We start from the raw sequence: 24,541 nt of genomic DNA, 5'->3' as shown, positions 1-24,541 counted from the left end.
TTGAAGTAACTTGGTTTATTTGGCTATTACCAGACCTTCATTATTCGAACTAATTTTTTGTAGTGCAGTTTTCTATATATACATATAGATTGCAAAGACGAAGAAATCAATCATTCGTTCCCAGCTACATTTCTTGGTACAAATAATACGTCATGTTGCTAGATAAAGGTTCAACTCAAGTTGAATATTGTCACCCAAAATAGCAAAGAATCAAGTTATTGCTGGACCACTAATGGATACAAATCCACACACTTGCATTTTTGAAAGTTCATCACTGTTGATCGATATGCTGGAGGTCGAACAAACTTTCAATCCATTGCAGGTCGCTCGGATTGTAAAGTGGAGGCTCGCTCTCGCTCCCTAGCAGATTGATTTATTGCAGGATAATACAGCTATAACCGGTCTTTGACTCTGAACGGGAGCTCGATCTATCATAAATCGATGGCACTCTGAATGGGAGCTCGCAACAACCATATGCGCAATTCGATCTAGTGTAGGTCAATCAAGCTTCAAACTGGGGGCTAGTCACAGCCATCTCCGAATTGGGGCTAGTCATTACCATCTAATTAAATAGGTTCAATTTAGTTATTATACTTTATGCATCTCCAGAATTACTACCGCATCTATGGTATTAGCTCACATTTTTTACAGGCCAGTCAAGCTCCAAAGCTGGGGCTAGCTATAGTCACGCCAATTCAAGGCTAGCTATCAACTGCGACCTCCAAAATCAAAATGCTCACTCGAGCTTAAACGCTTACTAGAGCCACCCGATCACTCGAACTAAAACGCTCTACAGAGCTTAAACGTTCTCCACATTAAAACGCTCACTTGAGCTCAAAGCTACATAGCACATAGGCTACTTAGCCTTAACACTTCTCGCTAGTTGGAGACCTATATTTCTAGGGTCAACTAAGTGCAGAACGCTCTCTGAGAGCAAAACATTCAAACGAACTCAAATGCTCTCCAAAGCTCAAACGTTCTGAATGACTAAATGCTCACTCGAGCTCAAATGCTACATAGCGTCACCACTTCTCACTAGTAGGGGACCTATACTTCTAGGACCAACTCAGTGCAGAATGCTCTCTAAGAGCACCAGGCTCTCATGGGCCACATCGCTCACTTGAGCAAAATGCTCACTCGAGCTTGAATGCTACATAGCGTTAACATTTCTCACCACTTGGGAACCTATACGTCATGGGCCAGCCCAGTGCAGAACGCTCAATAAAGCAATACTCTCACTCGAGCTCAAACGCTCCCTAGAGCAGAACGATCACATGAGCACTCCTGGTCCCTTGACCTATGCTCACTCGAGTAGAATGCTTACTTAAGCACTAAGGGTCCCTCGACCTATGCTCACTCGAGCAGAACGCTTACTTAAGCACTAAAAGGTCCCTTGACCTACGCTCACTCGAGCAGAACGCTTACTTAAGCACTAAGGATCCCTTGACTTACGCTCACTTGAGCATAACGCTTACTTAAGCACTAAAGGTCCCTAGACCTACGCTCACAATAATAACATGCTCACACGAACTCCAACACGCCCTAGAGTAGAACGCTAAGATCACTTGTGAGCTACAATCTTCTCACTAATTAATGACCTATACCTCTAAGATCAATTCAGTGCAAAAATCAAAACGCTCGCGTGAGCTAAAATCTTCTCACTAATTGAGGGCCTACATTTCTAGGATTAATCTAGTACTTGTGAAAGCATCATCATATCATTCTCTTATTCAATCATTACGTAACCCATGTGCTTCCCACGTGTGGAGTTAATCTCTCATCAGATCATCCTACGAAATAGGAACGATCTAATGAGAGGGGGCTATGTGAGGGACTAATATACACAAGCAACGTATATTATACACGTGTCCAGCACAACTCTTCACTATATCAAGACCTGCTAGGTCGCTCATACCAAGACCTGCCATGATGCTCATATCATGACCGCAACCAGGTCGCTTATACCAAGACCACAACCAGGTCTTGTAACGCTCAAAGATGGAAAGGCAGACGTTACAACAATTATGTAACAACAACCATTCACTTTATTGCATCCTCATTAAAGCTCATTCAAGACCACATTAAGTAGAGGGGATATAAAATCAGGAGGAGACATCATCTAAAGAGAGAGCTTCTCAATTAACTCTAGAAGGGCATGGCTTCTTCTCCACAATGAATCCATTTTCCTATTCAAAGGACCAATCAATAGGAACTACATCAGACTTGATTCTAGTTCACCAGAGAACTGGATATGTAGGCAGCTCGCGTCTATCGCGAGCTCAGTCAAATGTACAACTCAATCCCATTATCTTAAGTTGTAAGACTAATTACGAAATCTAGTCTTTACAATAATATTATATGGACCTACTAATTCGACCTACATAATTGACTTACTAATAATCGATAATCACTGATATCGGCCTGAATGTATGTAAATGCAAACCACATTATCCAACTGGAAAATCATGCATACTTATTATTTTTTTCATAGGTCAAAATTCTAAGTAATTGCTACTTTGAATTTTGTTTTTTTCCATAATTAACTACTTTGAATTTTGAAACATCAATAAATGCATGGTTGTTTTGATTTTTATGAGTGCTTAAGAAATCCTAACAAATAATGGGTTAGAAAGTCAAGTAAACCGTCAATAAATCTTGATTAGTCAACTAAAGTACAAGTTCACACAAGCTAGAATTCTACAAAGTACAAAAACGAACAAGAAAATTTATAAATTCAGCATGAAACAAAACTTCCACTCACCGGCCAGTAGACAAATTAGACCGAGTCACCGGCCAGTAGACAAATTAGACCGAGTCACCGGCCAAATTTGCATATTTAATTATGAATGCGCCTGGTTGTTTCATCTCCCGATATTGTAATTTGGTTCTATCTTATCACTTGTCACAAAAAGAAAATAATTAACTTATGATTGTCATGCTATGTTCAAAGATCAATATCGATCAAGAGGCCCAGAGTCGAATACAATACCTAGGATGCTTCATTTTCGAACTAAGTTGTGCAGTCGAAAATTCATAGTTGTTTCTCCAAATTGTTCAATATAGCGGCCACTTGAACAATAGTAGGCCTATGTACTCTTGTATTGCTAACACAAGCTGAAGCAACCTTAGCTAATCTAATAAGAGGCTTCATATCAAAAGGAATTTGAAGGCTAGGATCTAAAATTTCAACAATCCGCATATTTCTAATCAAAGGCAAAGCCCATTCGACAAGCAATCCTTCTTCACACATTCTCCCAGTTAGAAGTTCTAACAGAACAGTGCCAAAGCCATAAACATCACTTGCTTTGCATACTGCCCCTTTCTCACTCCAATACTCTCTATCAACATACCCAACAAGACCTCTCCTCTCTTTGGGTGCTAAGAATGAAAGTCCATAATCACAAATCCTAGCACAAAAACTCACATCGACTAAGATGTTTGAAGGTTTAACGCAACCGTGGACAACAGAAGGAGCCATGCTTTCATGCAAGTATTCGATACCTCGTGCTATTCCAGCAGCGATCCTCAAGCGACGACCCCAATTAAGAGAATGTGCACCTAATGGATTTTGATGTAGATAGAACTCCAAGCTCTTCATGCCCATGAATTCCATTAGGATTATTCTTTCTCCTGGTGCCTCGGAGAAGCCGATAATGGGAACTATATTAGGGTGATGGGCTAATGAGAGTGATTTCAATATTGATGTGAAACCAAATCCAGCATTGTTTAATACAAACCTTGAATTGATCCTCTTTACAGCAAATGCATCACCATTTGATGATATAGCAATATATACAGTCCCTAAGCGACCTTCACCAATGATTCGATGAGGATTGAACCCATCGGTTGCAACGTGAACATCGACAAGTGGACAGGGTTGAGCAGAAAGCTTGACTTCGAGCTTTTCTTTGGGTTCTACAGGTCTTTTCCTACAAATGATTATTAGAACAATACTAAGCACAAGAGCAAAGGTGCAAACAAGTGCAATGGAGAGGTCATATGCAATTGTAATTCCATGGCTCATGTTTGAATGATGGTGTTGTTCAATTTAATGTCTGTTGTATTTTTGTTATAGCTAGAGAAGAGAGTGGAATTAAGATTTTTATTTAAGGTAAGAAGAAAAGTTGGATGAAAAGGAAAGGTGGGAGAAAAAGATGGTATCTCTTAATGCATACGTTTCCACTTCAAAATCTTTGGTGGATTGGTAAGACGGTTTGAACTTTGAACTCTAGTTTGTAAGCTTAGGAAGACGTTGGTTGGCTGCCTTCCTATCTAATAAATAAAATAACAAAATATAATTAAGAGAAAAGCATACTTAATTCATCCAGTTTTCTTATAGATTAATGTCTAATTTAATTTAACTAGTAAACGGGCACGTGTGTTCACATGTTAAAATGATAAAATCTAGTGGTATGTTCAGTCAAAATTCAGTCAAAATTTAATTTGTTGCATGTGCAAGCAATATGAAGAGACTCAAGAACATATACTCTTTGATTGTAGTTTTGCACAGAAACATTGGGAATATCTCAAACAGAACTTCTATATTCAGGGAACTATTCACTCAAGGAATGATGTTCTCAATGCTTGCAAGAAGAGAAGCCCGCTAACAAGAGATATATGGTCTGCAGCAGCCATCACGTGCCTAGTACACATTTGGAAATCAAGAAACAAGAGACTATACGATGAAGTGCAGGTCAAGGACAGCTATGTAAGAGCACAGATCAGAAAAGCAATTCTAGAAGCCTACATGCAATCAGCTGGAACTATGGACAACACATCTCAAGAACTTGCCACTTTGCACACTCTGGGCCTGCAAAATAAACTCAGAAGAGCACCTAGGATTATGGAATGTTATTGGTCTCTTCCTCCATAAAGGTTTTCTAAAGGTGAACATAGATGGTTGTGCTAGGGGAAATCCAGGGATCTTTGGCCGGGAGTGACTTTCGAAATTCACACAGGCGGGTGATAGGAACACTCATAGGAGGTCTCGGGATTACAACCAACTATGTGGCTGAAAACAAATTGCAATTGTTGAAGGTGTTAAGAAGGCTATCGAGTTGGGGTGGGATCGAATTGTGGTAGAATTAGACTCGAAAGTCGCAATTCAAGCCTTCCGGAAAAGCAAGGTACATTGGAGATGCAAAGCGAGAATGGAATAGACTCAAGACCAAAGCAAATATCATTCTCACTAGTACATGGAGAGAAGTGAATTTCGGAGCAGATAAATGTGCCAAAAGAGGAGCAACATTAGCGAATGGGCAGCAACAATGGTTGTCTCACAGACCAGATTTCCTACATAGTATGGAGAACCAACACTTCACCTACTATAGATTTATTGCTTAAATCGTTGTAATGTTGGAGGGGCTATAAGAGTCTCTCACCTGATATAACTGTATCTTTTTCTTTTTGCTATATACACAATTACCTTTTAGCAAAAAAAAAAAAAATGCTTTAGAAAATACTTGCAAAGATTTGCATTTGTTACGTAAAACACAAAGATTTGCTTACATAGAGCAAGTTCCTAATTTGAGTTCTTACTAACTATAGAGAATTCTTTATCTGCCAATGAAGAAGCCATCTAGGTTTTCTTGTGACATCACTTAATAGGTACAAAACGAAAAGTTCCATCATGGAGTTGTCCTCCAAAGTTGATAGAATCCAAAATAAGACCAATTCTCCTTGATGGCTTCTATCACTAATGTAAAGGCTCGATTTGGTGTAAGTTTTACAGGTCTTGATTGGAAATGGAAATGTGGATTGTATTTGGTTTTGACTGAGTTCGTGATAGATGCGAGCTGCCTACGTATCAGGTTCTTAGGCGCAACTTGAATCTAGTCAGACGTAGTTCCTCTTCTCTTTATATAGGCAAGTTGCCCGCGCTTCCTCCTCTCTCGCGTCAGGTCAAGTTTTGGACTTGATGTCATTTAATGAGCAATGATGGTGAGTTTAATGGAGTGCGCATCTGGAGCTCCGGTCTCGATGGTGACAACTGTGACATACATTACTAACTGTTATTGCATGAGCAAGTATGGATCTTATGGAAATCGCTATATTAGTCGAATTGGTAGGTAGATCTCTCTGAAGAGATCGTACTCTTTGTGTGAGTTGCTATGAAGTGAGCTGAGGGTGTGAGGTGCAATGTGGCGACCTGAAGGAGTTTGCGGTCGAGGTGCAATGTGCTGGACACGTATTTGATATTTATTGGATGTGAATATTAGTCCCTCATATAGCCCTATCTCAGTAGGTCGTTATGTTCAGCAGAGCGGGCTGCTAAGAGAGTTCGATAACACATGTATGGCACATGTGAGGATGTGAGTGGTTTTAACCAGGAATAGTAACCGCCTCATTTTGTGGAGATTTGAAAAGACAATGCATAAGAGTACTTGTCACTCTAGGGTTTAGGATAACGATGGCGTGCGTTGGGAACTGAAAGGTTTTCTTAGATAAAATGATTTTGGAGATCAGAATGGTCATTGCTTCTTCATTTCTTCAGCATTTGGAAAATGGTTAAAAAGTCAGGTTAGTTTATGCCATTTTTCATTTCTCATTTGCTCTGCAGCTGGTAGCTAGGTTTGTGTATAGTACATCTTATGTTTTGTAAAAGGAAAGGTAAATAAGTACAACCATGTCTGATTCGGATGATACCCGATCTGATGAGGTGAGAGAGGAGTCGTTAGGGTTTGAAAGTGTGGAGGAAGATGTTAAATCTGACTCTGTTGTTGTATAAGTAGTGCGAGTTCTGGTGCGGCTTCATCGTCTAGCTAGTGGTTTACCGCCTAGGATTGTAGATAAAAGTGTTGTAAATAGCTTTGTAGATTTAAGGGAAGCGTACGATATACATGTGAGCGACCTGGAAATCCACGACCTGAGTGCTGTAGAAAGTGTGTTTAGTACAGAGTTCGTTCCGAGGGGTTATGGGGTAGTTATTTGTGAGGGGCATTGCTTCTCATTAAAAATAATAGTTTTGCTACTGCTTTTAATGTTATAAATACTTAATTCTAATCTACTCTCATAACACAATCTATAACATAGATGAGTCACGAGGTCGTTCCACTCTTGCTTCTCAAACACTTAACGAATAAGTATAGAAAATAACTAATCACTAATGATGAGAGTAATATGCTAGGAAAAAAGTAAATTATGATGCTAAAACAGTGAATTTAATTGATGAGAGAAGGGTATAGAGAAGGTTAATCCACCATGCGATTCGATTGACTATTAGTTTAGTCATCGAATCATTTTTCTTGATCCCTAGTGAATACCAAGTCATCTCTGATCATGGCTTTACTAGCGTGAAAGATTAGCACTGCACCCCACAAATCTCTTTCATGGGGTTTCTAATCTCTAGTTCAACTTTTATAATTTTATCTCTAAACAATCATAAGAATCAAACTTGAAACACTATACAAAACAATAACTATATTAATTAGTTATCATCCTCACGTGGCTTCATTAACCCCCTCTAATGGAGGTTTAGCCTTGTGTCATCGGATTGAAACTACTTAAACAATAATAAGAAGACATAAGAATAAAGAGAATTTAATACTAAAACTTTATTGAATGGGTTTTAATGGAGGCTATATTACAACTAATTACTTAACCCTAAACCTAAACTAAACTAAAGAATTCAAAGGGGAGAGAGAGAACCCTAATTACTACTAAACTAATGGGGGAGTAGCTTAGTTAGGTTAAGCCTTAATCCTCTTTTTATAGGAGAAGATTAGGGTTACATTTTTGTGCATAGGCCTGGAGGCTAGACTTTGGGCCTCTAATGTGAGCCCAAAGTCTATTAGGTTAAGCCTAAAAAGGCCAATTCTGTTAAAAATTACTTCAGTGCCCCTTTTATCCACTTTTACAGCTTTGATTGGGACAAGACTAGGTCCATTGTAATGTTTATTCTTAGCTGGTAATTTTGACCCAATTCCGAGATTTGAGTCCAAATATACGCCCTTTTGAAGTTCTAATGGCTTTTAGTCATTTTTCTACCTGAATTGATTTTGACTTCCCAGCTTTGACTGGGATTGAGAAGACCTTTTCTTCTTGATTCTTTGGCTTTAAACATAGAACTCTTCTAGAAATCATCTTGACTCATTTTCCATGCAAAATGGCGTCTTTAAGCACATAAACAGCTTCAATACCTGAAATACACAAAAACACGTAAACAGTACTAACTTTTATTTATTATAAACATAATTGGCCTAAATAGAATACTATTAAGGGGTTTAAACTACACTTTTAGGTGCTTATCAGGCAACTGAGAGCTGGGATGAGGTTGCCATTGTCTAAGTTAACTTGCGAGTTTTTAAATTTTTGTGAGAAAGCGCCTTGTCAATTCGTTAGTAATACTTGGCGTTTGTTTAGGGTTTTTGATATGTTGAACGATAGTGGTGATTATTGATAAGCACCCAAAATTGTATTATAAAACCAAGTAGAGACGTAACATTTCGGTTAATTATGTGTTTAATAATCATGAAATAATTCGTATTTTCGTGCTTTTGCAGGTTTACGCAACCAACGTAAAAATAATGATAAAGCCAGTATTTAAGCACGGAATAGTGAGTATATATAAAGCTTTTTGATTAAGCCCATTTGAAGCCCTACAAAGCCGAACTAAAGCCCAAAGACTCAAACAGGATAGAATCAAGTCAGAAACGGATTACGTGCACAGAAGCATCAAACTTCCGAAGCATATATCTCTTGAACCAGGACTCTGAATTCGGCAAGTAAGCTGCTCAGACGATAAGTCCGATGAATTCTATGCAAAGGCAGGAAATTGTAAAAATGCCAAAAGGTCGGCCCGCCATTGGACACAACACGTGGACCCACCTTGCGGGGCTACAAGATTAGATGAGTCATCATGTCCCAAGTCAAGCTCATAAGTCAAACAAATAATTGGCACCACATGACACCTTGCATCTCATTAATTAGCAAGACTTAACTTTGGATTCTTGTAATAGTGATTATTTTGTCTTGATTTAGTTTTAGATAGGATGGAATTTAATGTGGGAGGGGGCTTCACGTGGGATGGAAGAGAGAATGCTCTTATATGTAGTGAATTGGTAAATGAGAGCATTCATTCTATGTTCAATTATTTTTCATTTTTAGCTAAGCTTAGTTTTTGTGTGTGTAATAGTGTTAATGGCTACTTTAGTTTTTCTCTAAATAAAATCTTGTTCTTTGAAGCTTAAATTTAGTTATTTACACTCTTCTTCTTTTAAACTTATCATATAATCAAACATATTGCATACAACTCCAAGGACCATGAGCTAAAACCCTCATTTGTGGATGGTTAATGATTCTCATGTGAGGAACAACTTTTCTTATTGATTTATAGTTATTTATTTAGGACAAATAAGCTAGACTTTATATCCTACCCCAAAATGGTAGTTGGTGTAGAGTCTAGTTAGGAATTGAGGTGATTTCTTAGAGATAAGTCATTGCTTTTGTTTCTCATACTAGCACTATGATATTAGAGATAATAACATATTGTTAGGGATCAAACTCTAATCTTTATTAAGATTTGTCTATGAATTCCAAGAAAGATTAGAGATACAATAAACTAGATTCAAACAATAAAGGTTTTTCTTCACATGAGTGGATTTAACTCTCCACACCTTTCCATCTATCCATTTCTATTTTTAGTGGTGCATGTTTATGTAACTTTTAACTTAAGATATCTAAAATCAAGGTAAGTAGTTTTAATATTACTCAACCATCAAAAATCCTTCTCACTAGTTTCCCTAGAACAAATTCTAATTATAATGTTATCCTAGTCTTAAGTTGGAATGAAACCCTTACTCTAACAATACACACGAAGAACGTGAGTAACGAACTTGAGTTAGTACCAAAATGGATAAAGAAACTTCAATTCTTTATCCCACAAAAGTGTTATCATCAATTATCGTATTGAGGTCGTTGATGTTGTTAAACACTTTGCTGTGAAGTGTTCTCGTGCCAATAACTTTCGTTTGCAGACCTTGGCTAGGAAGTCTAGCATTCTGGATGGGGTTAGTAATGAACCCTGAGAAAAGAGGCCGCTGCTGGTGATTGGGAACTACTGTGTGGGTGGAAGTAGTGTAAACACTAGGGTTTGTAATTTTGTTGGTACGTTTGAGTGTAATGTGTTTTGTTTTGATGTACTAATGTCGGATTTTGATTATGATATGATTTTGTTTTGTTTGTGTAGAGGTCGTTATTATGAGGCGAACCAGGCATGGGGAGATCAAAGAATTTGCCCGTCTTAGTCGTGCTGAGAAATTGGAGAGGCTGCCCGAGGTAGCGAACTATTTTGTTGAGAAGGGAGGTCGGGAGATTAGGTTGAAGAGGAGGAAGCAAAAGAAGAGAGCTCGTGGTCTGATTGATATTAATTCGTCTTCAAATTCGAGTATGGATAGAGAAGATAGTGGCATAGTGACGAGGGAGGCAAGGAACTCGGGGTGGTCAAGGACTAGCTGGTGGAGGCGCGGGTGCCTCAAGATCTGGTGGTGTGTCAACCAGGTGACCTGAGAGAAGAAGTGGTGGTGAAGGTCTTGATTTAGCTCCTAGGGAGAGGATTAAGGAGGGCTCTTCACTGGAATTGGAGGACATTAGCTTTGTCACTCGGTGAAGAGGAAAGCTAATACCCCGGACTCTAGGGTTGCTAAGCTGGCCAGGATTGCTGACCGCTCTGTGGGTCATAGTGGTGGCGTGGTGCTAGACCAATCTGCGGGAAGGGGAGGTCAAAACTCAAGGTTGATGCAGCAGGTTGACCTTAGCAGGCTCGACCTTGAAAATTTTGAAAAAAGGTATGAGTTCAATTGAAATGGGTAGTAAGGGGAAGGTCGTTGCCAGGGACGATGGTAAGACGACCTCTGTGAGGAGCAAGGGTGACGACCTTGATCATAACCTCGTCTATGTTAGCGAGAAGACGGGAAGGAAGCACGCGGTTAAAAGGTCAAACTATAGCTTCAGGTCCTTTAGGTCAGCACCCATTGCTAGTTGTATATTGGATGGAGTTGTGTTGGATCGTGACAGGAAAGAGCTGGAAGCTAAAGATTTGGATGAGAATCTGAGAACCATGGATGACATGGCCTATTGTTTGGTAAGCATTAAGCCTTTTAGTTCTCTTTTTGCCTTATGGTTGGAACTAACATTGATGTTTCTTATGTAGCTGCCGCTGGGTACCAGAAATTGAAGCAAATGGTGCAAATTAGCAAGGGTGCAGTCGGAAGGGCGAGCTGGAGAAGGTGAAAGAAGAATTGGCTAATGTTCAAGTCATTCAGGAGGCGGAGAAGAAGGAACTGGAGGAGCTCAAGAAGATGTATAATAGTGTCGTTATGGAGAAGTCGGTGATGGGCAACTCTGTGGAAGAGCTGAAAGAGAAGCTGGCTACTGTTACAGAGTATGGCAAGACATGCAAAAGGGTTGCTCAGAGGGCTCGGCAGGCCTATGACGGTTTGTGTCAAGACTATGATGAACTGGAGCAGATGTACTTTCAATTGAAAGAAAAGCATGAAAGTGAGGCTCGAGGTACAAGTGTGATTGACATACCTGGAGATGCTAGTAATGCTCCGTCTACTAGTATTGTTACTGAGCAAACTGACGAGCCAGTCGATATTCTGGAGCCCACTATTGCCGCTCTGCCCACTTATGCTTGCAATGCTGCACTTGATGACTTGGAGCCTTTGCAAACCGAGGTTTTGAACAATGTTGTCTGATTTCTTCTTCTTCTTTGAGAGTTGCGAGGTTTTTGAATTGATGCAGTTGGGAAGTATACATTATAACTGGTTTCCTGGGATTGTCCGGGTAGTTTGCTTTATTATTATTATTTTTTTGTTTTGATATATGGCCGAACTGGTTTCCTAGGATGTTCTGGACAGTTCGGGATGGTTATGCTTGTGTTCTAACCGAGTTGGTTTTTCGGGGATGACCCGACAACTCGGTTCGTTTATGAACTGGGTTCTAGAGTCTGTTAAGGTAGTTCACATTTTGGTTTTATATAATGCATGCTCGGTGAAATTGTTGTTCTCATTTCCTTCTTGTGTGGAAAATTTGAATTTGACATATAGTTGTGCACTCTGTGTGAATTTGACAATAAGCTTTAAGGTATGCGTCTTAACTGTATAAATAGACTATAGCATTAGGATGCTTTGTAGCTAGTGCAAGTGTTTAGGCCTAGATGGAGTCTTAGAACCTAAACCTGATGAGCCTTTGTAGCTCAATTCAAAAAAAGGTCGCTATGTGGCTCGAGAGAGTGTGCTACCCCGGTGAGCGTCAGTGAGTCAGATGCTCTAGTGAGGGTTCTGCACTGAGTTGGTCCTAGAAATGTAGGTCTCAAACTAGTGAGAGGTGTTGGTGCTATGTAGCTTTGGAGCTGGAGTGAACATTCTGCACTGGGTTAACCTTATAAGTATAAGTCCACAACTAGTGAGAAGTGGTGGCGCTATGTAGCTTTGGAGCTCGAGTGAGCATGCTGCTCAAGTGAGCGTTGGGACTCGAGTGAGTAGGATGCTCTAGTGAGCGTTCTGCTCTAGAGAGCGAGTTGCTCAAGTAAGCATTTTAGCTTGAGTAAGCATGTTGCTCTAGTGAGCGTTCTACACTGAGTTGACCCTAGAAGTGTAGGTCTCCAACTAGTGAGAAGTATGACGCTATGTAGCTTTATAGCTTGAGTGAGCGTGCTGCTCAAGAGAGCGTTGTGACCCGAGTGAGTCTGGTGCTCTAGTGAGTGAGTTGTACTTCTCTTTTTGAACTTGAAAGACTAATTTGTAATGATACAAGTAAGGAGTGTATGCACAGTAATAGTGAGAAGAGTAAGAACTTAAATAAGTAACATCATCTATTGATAAAACTTTTTTAACAAGTAAGTATTCCAAGGACGCGGCAATAGCTGATCGTCCTGAGTTTTTATCTAGTATGCTGAATTGTCAACGACTCGTTCCACTATGTAAGGGCCTCCCATGTTGGTGCCAATTTCGAGTCCTTGTTAGTCATTTTCAAGACTAGGTCGCCAGGTTGAAAACTTTGAGGGTGCACTCGTTTGTTATATGACTTTTTCAAAGTCTGGTGGTAGGAGGCCATTTGAATGCAGGCGGCTAAGTCGCGGCATTCCTCGAGCAGATCGACTTCTCGAGCAAGGATAGAGTCGTTATGTCCAGATTTGACGATCTCAAATTGAGTTGTTATAACTGTCAGTTCGGAAGGGATAACAGCCTCAGTACCGTAACACAGTGAGAATGGTGACTTACTCGTACTAGAGTGAGCTGTTGTTTTGTAAGCCCATAGAATGTTCTCTAATTGTATGGGTCACTGGCTTTTATTATTTTCAATCTTTTTCTTAAGGTTTTCCAAGATTGCCTTGTTGCTTGTCTCTGCTTGACCATTGCTTTGAGCGTACTTGGGAGTGGAGAACGCTTGAACAATCTTCCAGTTTGCCAAGAACTCCTTGACTGTTTTGCATTTGAATTGGAAGCCATTGTCCATAACCAGCGTGTGTGGTAGACCGAACCTAGTGATTATGCTGGTCCATATAAAGTTTATGACATTGGACTTTTTGACGTGGACCAGGGGGATCGTTTCCACCCATTTGATGAAGTAGTCAGTTGCAGCTAGGACGAATTGAAAACCTGTGCTCTTCTGCGGGATGAACGGGCCCATAATATCCAAGCCCCACATATGAAATGGCCATGGGCTGGAAATGTTGATTAATTCGCGAGCTGGCTTAATGATGTTATGGCCAAATGTCTGGCATTTGATGCATCTCAACATGTACTTGTTGGCGTCGATCTGCATTCGTGACCAAAAGTATCCTTGTGAGATAGCTTTGTGTGCCAAAGAGCGACCTCCAATGTGATTCCCACATTCTCCTTCATGGATCTTTGCAAGGATCATCTGACCCTATTTTGGGATTATGCATCTCAGATGGGGTCCTCTAGTGGACCTTCTGAAAAACTTGCAATTGTTGTTGACCAGGCAGTAACGACCTACTTGGTACTGAACTTGTCTGGCCTTGTTGCGATCTAGAGGTGTTTTTCCTTGTTGGATGTAATCTATGATAGGTTGCATCCAAGTTTGACTAATCCAGTCTTTTGAAAGTGGGCATAGGTCGCTAATCTCTAGAACATGCTCTATTTGGTAAGTAGGTCGGTCAATTACTTCGATGAGTAATTGTCTAGGGTCGCAGCTCAGTGTTTGGGTAGCGAGGTAAGCTATATTGTCAGCATGACGATTCTCTTCCCGTAGAAAATGGTGGATGGAGGTTTTCTTGAAAAAAGGAAGAATTTGATGCCCAATTTGAAGGTATTTAGAGAGGTTACCTTCATTGGTGGCGTATTCCTTGGCGATCTGGCGAACTACTAATTGTGAGTCACTGAACACCTTGATCTCTTGGACACTGAGCTGCAACGATTTGGAGACCCATGATCAGGGCTTCGTACTCAGTCTCGTTGTTGGAGGTCGCAAAATCGATGCGAACTGACTTTTCAACCATAGCGCACTCTGAGGACATTAAGACTACCCCAATCTCGCTTCCACCTGGATTGCTAGCTCCATCTACGAAGACTAACCACACTGAATTGTCATGTGGTTTAGTGGAAGGGATGTTGACCTCTGGTTCCCAGTTTAGGTCATTGATTGGGAAGTCGGCCAGAAAATCAGCAACAACATGTCCTTTTTGAGAAGTTCTTGGTGTGAACTCAATGTGATGCTCACTGAGTTCTTCTGCCCACATGGTCATGCGAGTTGTCTTGCTGGTTTTGAGGAGAAGTTTTTTCAATGGGAGTTCGGTGAGCACTTTGATTGGGTGTGCCTAGAAGTATGGTTTGAATTTTTGTGCTAAGTATAGTAATGCCAACACGACTTTTTCGAGGTGGGAGTAGTTTTTCTCCCCTAGTAACAATGTTTTGCTTGTGAAGTAGATCGGCTTTTCTATGCCCTTTTCCTTTTTGAAGAGAACTGAGTTGATAGCAAAGTCAAATAAGGCTAGGTATAGCCCCAGTGTTTCACCATCTGTTGGTTTTGCCAGAACGGGTAAGGTTGATAGGTAATCTTTAAGAGTGGAGAACGCTTGATGGCATTGTTCGCTCCATGAGAATTGTTCGCTCTTTTTGAGAATATGTAGGAAAGGACGGCATTTGTCTGATGTTCTCAATATGAATCGATTTAGAGCTGCCACCATTTCTGATAGTTTATGTATCTGTTTCTTTGTCTTGGGGTCAGGCATGTCCAAGAACACTCGAATCTGGTATAGGTTAGCTTTGATCTCTCGTTGGGAGATCTGGTACCCTAGGAATTTCCCAGATGACGCTCTAAAGAGGCATTTCTCGGGGTTCAATTTTATTTGAGTTCGGCGTAGTCAGGAGAACGCCTAATTGAGATGATATGTTGCTTTCTTACTTTTGATGACCATGTCATCTATGTAGACTTCCACGATATCTCCTAACATGTCTTGAAACATATATGTGACTAACCGTTGATAGGTTGCTCCAGTGTTTTTCAGACCGAATAAGATGACGTTGTAACAGTAAATGCCTTGTTCTGTTACGAATGAAGTTTTTTCTTGGTCTTCTTTGGCTAATGAGATTTGGTGGTAGCCACTGTAGGCATCCATGAATGACAGGAGTTTGTGGCCACAGGTCTAGTCGACAAGTTGTGGCAAGGGGAAACTATCTTTAGGAGTTTCTTGGTTTAGGTTGGTAAAGTCTACGCAGAGGCAAATTGTGTTATTCTTTTTTGGGACTGCTATAATATTAGCAATCCAGTCGAGGTACTCCACCTTCCTAATGAAGCCAACTTTTTTGAGATTCTCGATCTCGTCATTCACTGCTTTTGGGAACCTAAGAGATAGTTTTCTAGGTTGTTGGCGAACGGGTTTAGCATTTGGGTTGACATTTAATTTTTGACATGCAATATTAGGATCAATCCTAGGGACATCGATGTACGACCAAGCAAAAACATCTTTATTCAAAGATACAATGCTTACAAGCTATGCCTTGAGAGTAAGATCAATGTTAGCTCCTACATAAACAAACTTAGGGTCGTCTTCAGTTCTTAGGTTGAACTTCTCCTTAAGTTCGGGTTGAGTAGCCGCACTAGTGGGATGACCGACCTCTGGGGCCTTGGTATCTTGTGGTGCCTCCTTTTCTTGAGTTTCTTGGGCGATCTCTGGGGTCTTGGCTTCTAAAATACTCCTTTGGTTGAGTCTATAACATTCTCCTTCGCCAGTTTGGGAGGTGGGGACTTAGCAAAGGTTTTGACTTCCGCAATGAAGTATTCTGCCAACTTGGTTTGGGCGATCAATCTCTCCCTTGTTTTTGAGTGAAGCCCCAACGGGCTTATCTGCTGAGAAGATCTGAAGCCATAGAGGGGGGATATGGAATCTATCATAACCGACTTGGGGATGCTCATCTCCTTGAGGGTTTGGTAGAACAAGATATCGCACGAGCTGCTTGGATCTATCAGGATGTGTTTGACTGTCTAGTCGCTGATTTTGACATGGACAACCAGAACTTCATTATATGGGAGGCACACCTTGTTGAGGTCGGCTTTAGTGAATGTTATATCTCTTGAGTTGTGGCTGCTTGTGTGTTGGACGGGGGCTGCTTGCGAGGAGAATCGGTAAACCTCTTGGAGAGCGCTAACTCGTCTCCTCTTCTCCCTAGAGGACGTGGCAGAATCATCCTGGAATGAAGGTGATCATGTTGATGGTTCGATTGGTGTCTCTATCGGAAAAGTGTTGGCGGTGTTCATGTCAAGACCGCTCCATAGAGCGTCCTCGAGCTCGAGAGTGACTTTGGTTGTTGTTACCGCGAGCTGGGCTTCTACTCCTTTCTGTGCAGGCCATCAACTTGTGGCATAGGTCTCCATCTGCAGTATCAGTGTAGTGTTTGATATGCCCAGCTTCGACGAGGTCCTGGAGATAATGCTTCAGCCCCCAGCACTCGTTTGTCTCATGATACTTCGCTTTATGAAAAGTGCAGTATGGTTTGCTTGGGGTATGATTTGGTCGATTCACCTCAGGTTTGAAGTAGGACGCTTTCTTGATCTTTTCCAGTATGTAACTGGGAGATCAAGTGAGGACAACGAACTCTCACTTGGTGTGCGCTCTGGTGCCAGACCTCTGTCCTTGCTATTTGTTTCGCTTATTGGAGGATGGGGTGGTGTTTGTGATGGTCGTGACCTCTTCTTTTTTGCCTTCACATTTTAGCCCTTCCTGCAGCTTGATATACTTGTTCACACGAGTGTAGAAGTCTTCCGATCTAGTTTTTTAGGACACTCTTTCATTAGTGACCTGGATAAGTCAGGAGTGTTTCTGGATAGTATTGGTGAAGGCTAAGGTGGCGAAGGACTCCTTGAGGCCGCTCTCCATGGACAACAGCTCTATCTTGAATTGTCCTAAGAAGGAGTAGATTGATTCGTCACTCTTTTGAGACAGTTGGAAAAGTGAATCGAGGTCGGCCTCCTTGCGACGGTTGTGAACGTACTAGCCAGCGAACTGGTCAGTCAGTTTTTCGAAACTTTCTATCGAATTTGGTTCTAGTGTATAGAACCAATCCAGAGCGCCATCTTTGAGACTGGTGGGGAACAAGCGGCATTGCAAATGGTCCCACCCCTGAGCACTATAGAGTGCGAGACTTTGGATGTAGCGAGCTACGTGTTGACCGGGGAACGTGCTGCCGTCATACATCACAAACCTTGGTTGGATGAAGTCTTGATGAGAGGGTTTACTGAGTACCTCAACTGTGATCGGGGAAGCTCGGTACGTCTTCAACATCTTCTAGACAATCTGAGTTGTGTTGCGCTTAATGGCACTCTGATCAATTCGCTGGGATAGCTCGTTGATTTGCTGATTGACTTCGTTGATGTCGTCCTCAGCTTTGATATCGTTTGGGCCCTGGGCTGCGACCTGGTTTTTTAGAGTCAGGTTCTCCTGTCATAATAGGTTGATGCTGTCGTTCATTGGACCCATCTGGCTGACCAGAGTCTTCATTTGCTCTTGTAGGCTTTCCATGCTTCATGGGCTTGAGGTATTGAGTTTTGAAGATGTTTGGTTTTCTCAAGAAATCGAGCCACAAACGGCACCAATTAATGTAAAGGGTCGATTTGGTGTAAGCTTTATAGGAATTAATTGGAAATGGGAATGTGGATTGTATTTGGTTTTGACTGAGTTCGCGATAGATGTGAGCTGCCTACGTACCAAGTTCTTGGGTGCAACTTGAATCAAGTTAGACGTAGTTCCTCTTCTCTTTATATAGGCAAGTTGCCTGCACTTCCTCCTCTCTCGCGTCAGGTCAAGTTCTAGACTTGATGTCATTTAATGAGCCATGATGGCGAGTTGTGGTGGAGTAATGGAGTGCGCATCTGGAGCTCCGGTCTCGATGGTGACAGTTGTGGCATACGTTACTATCCGTTATTGCATGAACAAGTGTGGATCTTCTGGAGACCGCTATGTTAGTCGAACTAGTACGTAGATCTCTCTGAAGAGATCGTACTCTTTGTGTGAGTTGCTATGAAGCGAGCTGAGGGTGCGGGGTGCAATGTGGTGACCTGAAGGAATTTGCGGTGGAGGTCGGTTGGTAGCTCCACTTGTGCTGGACACGTGTTTGATATTTATTGGATGTGAATATTAGTCCCTCACCACTAATTTGTAGTGATTACCACTTAGATAGTAACCCTGAGTGTCATATAAGTAAATTAAAATTTACATATTGAAATTTAGAGTGATTTGTGTATATATCTCTACTATTAGTATAACCTATAATGATCGTGGCCTCTTAAATTCATCCGGGTATTTTGCTTACGCATAGTACCCCTGAATAAATACTTAATAAAAAACACCCATATAATATTTAGAAGGGCTGTTTCGTCTTTTTGGCCCTTTGCAAATTTAATGTACCCATTTTGTCCTTAAATTGAAGTATTTTTTAACACCTTTGAATAAGAGTAATTGGTCCTTTCATGTGGTGGTTAATTAAAATTTCAAATCCACGCCTCTTATTTTGAATTGTATGCACAATAAATATGATTAATTGGCTTTAATTAGCAAAAAAAAAATGAAAAGACTGGTACGTTCTGACTTCTCTAATAGAGAGAGAGAGAGTACGCACCATAAATGCATTTAATTTAATTTTACTTTGGAAAAATGAAAAAACTAAAGACAGAGAATCTGAAGGGAAAGAAACCCAACATATATCTCTCTATTTCCGGTTATGTAGAAAATGTAAAAATTCCTCTTTCCTGACTTCGGATTTCAATCGGTCGAATTGATCTTATTCCTCTCTTCTCTTTGCTCAAGAAAAACCAAACCCCTTTAAGTCCACAAAATTCAAAGCGGCGAGCACTTGCTATTGAAGTGGGGATATTAAAGAAGATGGTGTATGGATGCCTGTTGATTCCTACATGGAGAAAACCCGTCGGTACTGCTTCATTGAGTACAATACAACTCAGGTTGGTATTCATATGTGTTTGTCTTTGAATTAACGTGAATCAGCAACTAATTTCAGTTTTGTTTTTCCAAAAGAATTGGTATTTTGTATAATATACTATGTGTTTATATTTCTATGGGAAATTTAAGGTGGTGAATCACATGGCTACGCTTGCGAAAGAAGAGAGAGTTGGATGGTTATGTTATGTTCATCTTTCTAATTAAAAGATAATCAAACGTACCATTATGGTATTTGGTGATGCTGACTTTCCTGTCGTAAACTATCACGTTATGATGTTAGATATGCAATCAAGCATTCTCCTTTGTCTTCCCACCTAATTGATCTGTTTTGAAGATTGATGTAGTTTACTTGTGTTGAATTGATTTAAATTATAATTTTATGGTCTTACTGCATTGATAGTAATCACTTTGTTATAATTGTCCCACTGAATTTTTCGTTTCTTAAATATGGATTTCAGGAGGTTGAGCTTGCGAAAGAAAAGTCACATGGCTACAAACTTGGCAAGGAATATATTGCCGTGAACTTATTGGATGACTTTGACAGGTTCATGAAAGTTCCAGATGAATAGGACCCTCCCGAAACCAAGACATACACACCTGGGGTAATATTTATAATTTGGCTCATGTGCATTATGTAATAAGCATTTCTCTTTAGGTTGGCCATTTCTCTTTTGGAAGAGAAAATCTTGTATTAGGTCCTGTGTTTGATATGAGCGCATTGATATGAAGATTTACATGTATAGTTATATGGTGCTCAAAGGTTTGGTCTCTGGTTCTTTTTTGGAACTTCAAAATGTTCCCTTTTCCTCTTTGTTTGATACTAGAGATTACCTGTGCTTGTAAGCGTTATCACACTGTAGATATAGCTCTCTCAATTTATAGACACAGAAGTCTATGGGCTAGAAACTCTGTGTATGCATTTTAAATTCTACAATTGATTTTGGCTTAACTTATTCAGTATAGCAAAAAGAAAAATCCCTGGAGTCGACTCTGTGACCGCTAGGACCACTTCCAAGACGTAGAAATATTGACTATGAATCTACATGTTAAGCTAATAACGTCAAAAGTCTAAACACATCTTGAGAAATGAGAATGCGTTAAAACTATTGTGTGTCTAAAGCTAATTTTTATTTATATCTTTTAGTGCCGTAAGGTTTCACCCTTTTTTTTATATATGTGGGCTAATTATGGGGCGTGTCCTTGATATCTAAATGACTAAATAAGATAATAGTCATGATATTTGCGTAGTTTGGCATCCTGTCACCTCTCAGATGGTGTTTATTTAGATTTTTTTTTAAAGAACAATGATATATGGGCTTACTCTATGTGGATATGCATGAATACATGATTTTTACATGAAGATATTCTTATCTTTTACTTGGAATGCGAGTGACTATTAGCATCAAGATTGGTTTCTTAAATGTTACTTGCAAATTATCACCTTTTTAGGTGGATTTATAGAGGAGTTGCACTATTTTGTATATAGTTCTTTATCATTTAGGAATAATCATAGACATGGCGTATAATGCTTATTGAAAAATGGTAGTATATAGCGTGTTAAATACTCTTTTAATGTTAAGATACATTTGTGAGTATTGCATGTTGTACTTCTTATAGGAAAACTTACAACAATGGCTTACTGACAAAGAACGCGATCATTTTGTTATTCGTGTTGTTTCTGGCACCGAGGTGCTATGGTATGAGGCGTGCTATGTTATTCATGATTATTGGAGAAAGAGAGTTTAGAAAGAGGTATGTAATTTCTCATATGAGTTTTTTTGTTGTTGATCTTTGAGTTTATTATTTTTTTATTTTTTATTTATATTTTACAAAAGGCGGTTTTGCTATCTCAAAGTGAATTTTTGATTGTCGATCAGTTTCCCAATTTAAGTTTGCTCCATATAATTTGGTTTAATGTAGCTGGTACGGTCAAACCTGATGATTTATTACTTTTGTATGATGTGTTTTAGAAGCTCAAGCTCATGAGTATTGTTATTGTGAATATGGTTAAGGTGACTTTAGATCATCATGAAGAAGTGATTAAGGTTGGGATCAGTCCATCATTGAAAGAAAGTGAGTCATTTAAGAAGTTTCTCTATGTCATTGCAGGCTGTCCAGGTGATGTCAGGTACTACTGAGAATGTATTCTGTAATAGTTATTTATTTATATTTTTTCTAAAAAAATGAATTCATCTTAAACATTACAAGGAGTCACCTTGGTTCAAGCAGCAAAGTTTACAGGTTTGGTATCGATTGCAAATAGTTTTTGTAATATGTTTATTGCTTTTGCAATAATCTGCTTGCATCTGTTTTTTGGCTTCGATAATGGCTTCGTATAATTGCAATACGTATGTTTTTGTATGACTTTGATAATGTATGTTGTTGTTCAATACTTAACTTAAGACTATTGAAAGTTGTAATTTCTTACGATTGAGTGTACCAATCGCTCTGTTGAAAGTCAAATTGTAACATACGCAAACAGTCAATAATTTCAATATTATATTATTCGTGGTGTGACTCTTCTATTTCTGTCTGCAGCAGTGAGTTCTTTATTCGTGAAGTGTGTATTAACATATAATTCCTAATGACCGGTGAAGAGTTCAATGAAACAAATGTAAAATGACTGAACTTCATATTTCTTTGATCTTGAATTAAAGTATCCCTAAAGGTTCGGTATGTGTACACCCTACATTGAATAGTTCCATCACTATTTCGACCTCTCGACATCATTCTCTAACTTTTTCGCTTTGTGGGCTTATAAAATATTAGTATATCTTCTCCTTTTGTAATCCTTTGTACAAATGGATTCAATAAAACTTTGGTTTGATTATTCTCTCACGCTTTCAAGACTTCTTATGAATAATATTGTAACAGATTTTTCATCATTCATTTTATGTTCAACATCACTGTTAGGTGACTTGAGATAGATATTCTTCTTCTCAACGTCATTACCGTACCCTATTGTCTTTTTTTGGTTGTGTGAAGTGTTATGCTCACTTGATCTGGCACCTGTGTCATATATATGTTATTTTGTTTTTGTTTTGCACTTTCAACTAATGGAAAAAGGGTTATTACCCAATTAAATTTGATTTGACATCTATCTAAAATTTGCTTGAGTATCCCCTTGTTGTTAACCAGTCAACGTGATACAAAAGAAAAAAGATTCTCTAGGTGTGTTCTTTAAACTTCCCATTGAAATGCAATGTGTTCTTTCCATCCATAGATGTTCTTGATCTGAAAGAGTTTGGAGAATCTTGGGAGTCGACTTGCAAGATGAAGCATCGTGATTGATGGTGTCCACTATTGATTTAGGATGGGATCAGAAGCAGATTGTGTATCTCTGTTTGTTTTAAAGAGATGCTCAAGTTAGAAAAATAGGTAATTTTTTTTCCTTACCAAGTTTCCCTTCTTAATTTCAACATGCTCATGTTTAGGTGTAGATCGTAGTATTATTGTACTAATGTATCTATGTGTTTTTTATATTGTCGCCAATACTTTTGAGCACCTCATAAAAAATAACTACTAAACCACTCTCTTACTGTTCTAGCTTTCGTAATATTGAGTTGAGAAAGAGAGCATACCCCCGCAATTAAGGACATTTGATGAATAATGTATTGAATGTTTTAAAATATGTCTTCGAGCAGATATGAGCTGGTATAAATAATTAAATCTCTATTAGTACTATCTCCTATAATCAACTTGGCCTCTTAAATTCATCTGGGTATTTTTTCTTACACATAATACCCACAGATGAATAATTAAATCAAATACCTAGATATTTATTAATGAGACTACTTGGTCTTTTTACCCCTTTGTAAATTCTTAGTACCGATATTATCCTTAAATTAACATGTTGCTTAACACCTTTGAATAGGAGTAATCGGTCCTTTTTTCATGTGGCGGCGAATTAAAAAAACTAATTCCACGCCATTTTGAATTGTACTCCCCACCATAAATGGTATTTAATTAGCAATTAATATTTTGATAATTTAATTAGACGTTAAAGAAAATGAAAAGTCTAGGGAGAGAATACGAAGGGATGGAACCCCAAATATTATTTCCTTCTTGCCCTACCCTAAACCCATAATCTCCCCACTCCCCAACCATTCTTTTCCTTCCCAACTATTTTTGTTCACTCACTCTTCAATTTCTTTGTATCCATCATTCCGTCACACACCATGGAGGAGGTGAAGCACTGTTATATTTTTATTCATATATTTGTCTTCATCTTTGCGATGTACGTTTTCAGATCCCATTTTACTCCCCCGCCTCTCCATCTTTCCCTCACTTTGTCTTTTTGTTTTTTGCACAAATTTGCACACTTCAATATGTCCAGACTCTTAGATATAAGTTTCTTCAATACAACGGGTTGTAAACGATTGTTCCTCGAATTCCAATCCTTCTCGACTTCAATTTGATTCCATTTTGATGTAAGTACCTTTGCATTTTGTTATATCTAATATATATGCAACTGTTTGCTTTTATGCTATTTATTCGATTTTCCACTTTCAATTTTCTTAAATCGATTTTGAATGATTTTTGTTTTGAATTAGTTTGTGATTTTGATGTTTCAGTGATTTGAATTGTTTTGTGGTTTGTGGTTTTAATCAACTCTTGACTATTGATCACATTCTGATTGTTATCATTTTAGTACCTTTAATTAGTTTTGCCTTTGATCGTGAGGGTATTCTTCACTACTACGAAATTCCACGTTAAGAACATTGGTGAGAATAGTGGGTGATGCCTTTCAAATGAAGACGATGAAAAGGTAATCATATACCATGGTTAGTTCTTTTCAGCATGAGAGTACTCCCTTCTATTTATTCATCATAATTCCTTGAATTTGTTTCATTATTTTTCTCAATCTCAAAAACAATTCATAAAAAAATGGATCCCACGGATCATCTTTTGCGCTCAAAGTGTTTTTAATGAATTACGACGGATAAAAAACGCCACTACTCTCCATCCTCTCCCAAAATTCCTTGGTGTTCCTTATTTGATTGTTGTTAGTGTTGTTTTAATGGCGCCACTACTGGTTGTATTTGATTGTTGTTAGCGTTGAATCATGTGCCTCGCTGCAAAGTTTTTCATCTTTTGGTTTAAGTTGAATTTTGTTTACTCTGG

General features: G+C 39.2%; 1 protein-coding gene and 1 long non-coding RNA gene across 2 annotated transcripts; one reads left to right on the top strand and one right to left on the bottom strand.

The window, feature by feature from the left end:
- Nucleotides 1–2,638: 2,638 nt before the first annotated feature.
- LOC147505379 (Protein kinase superfamily protein) lies at nucleotides 2,639–4,421 on the bottom strand. The gene has a single exon (XM_086557921.1). The coding sequence runs from the start codon at nucleotides 4,022–4,024 to the stop codon at nucleotides 3,032–3,034; it is 993 nt and encodes a 330-aa protein (XP_086414047.1). The 5' UTR covers nucleotides 4,025–4,421; the 3' UTR covers nucleotides 2,639–3,031.
- Nucleotides 4,422–19,325: 14,904 nt separating this feature from the next.
- LOC147505378 (uncharacterized) lies at nucleotides 19,326–22,829 on the top strand. Its single transcript, XR_015220590.1, has 4 exons — nucleotides 19,326–19,419; nucleotides 19,876–20,019; nucleotides 21,035–21,169; nucleotides 22,641–22,829. It is a non-coding gene; the product is annotated as an uncharacterized LOC147505378 (long non-coding RNA).
- Nucleotides 22,830–24,541: the final 1,712 nt, after the last annotated feature.

Source organism: Coptis chinensis, chromosome 4, assembly GCF_015680905.1.
Source record: "Coptis chinensis isolate HL-2020 chromosome 4, ASM1568090v1, whole genome shotgun sequence".
NCBI classification, from domain to species: Eukaryota; Viridiplantae; Streptophyta; class Magnoliopsida; order Ranunculales; family Ranunculaceae; genus Coptis; species Coptis chinensis.
Note: the sequence above shows the minus strand (reverse complement) of the source record. Positions and strands in the feature narration are given on the sequence as shown.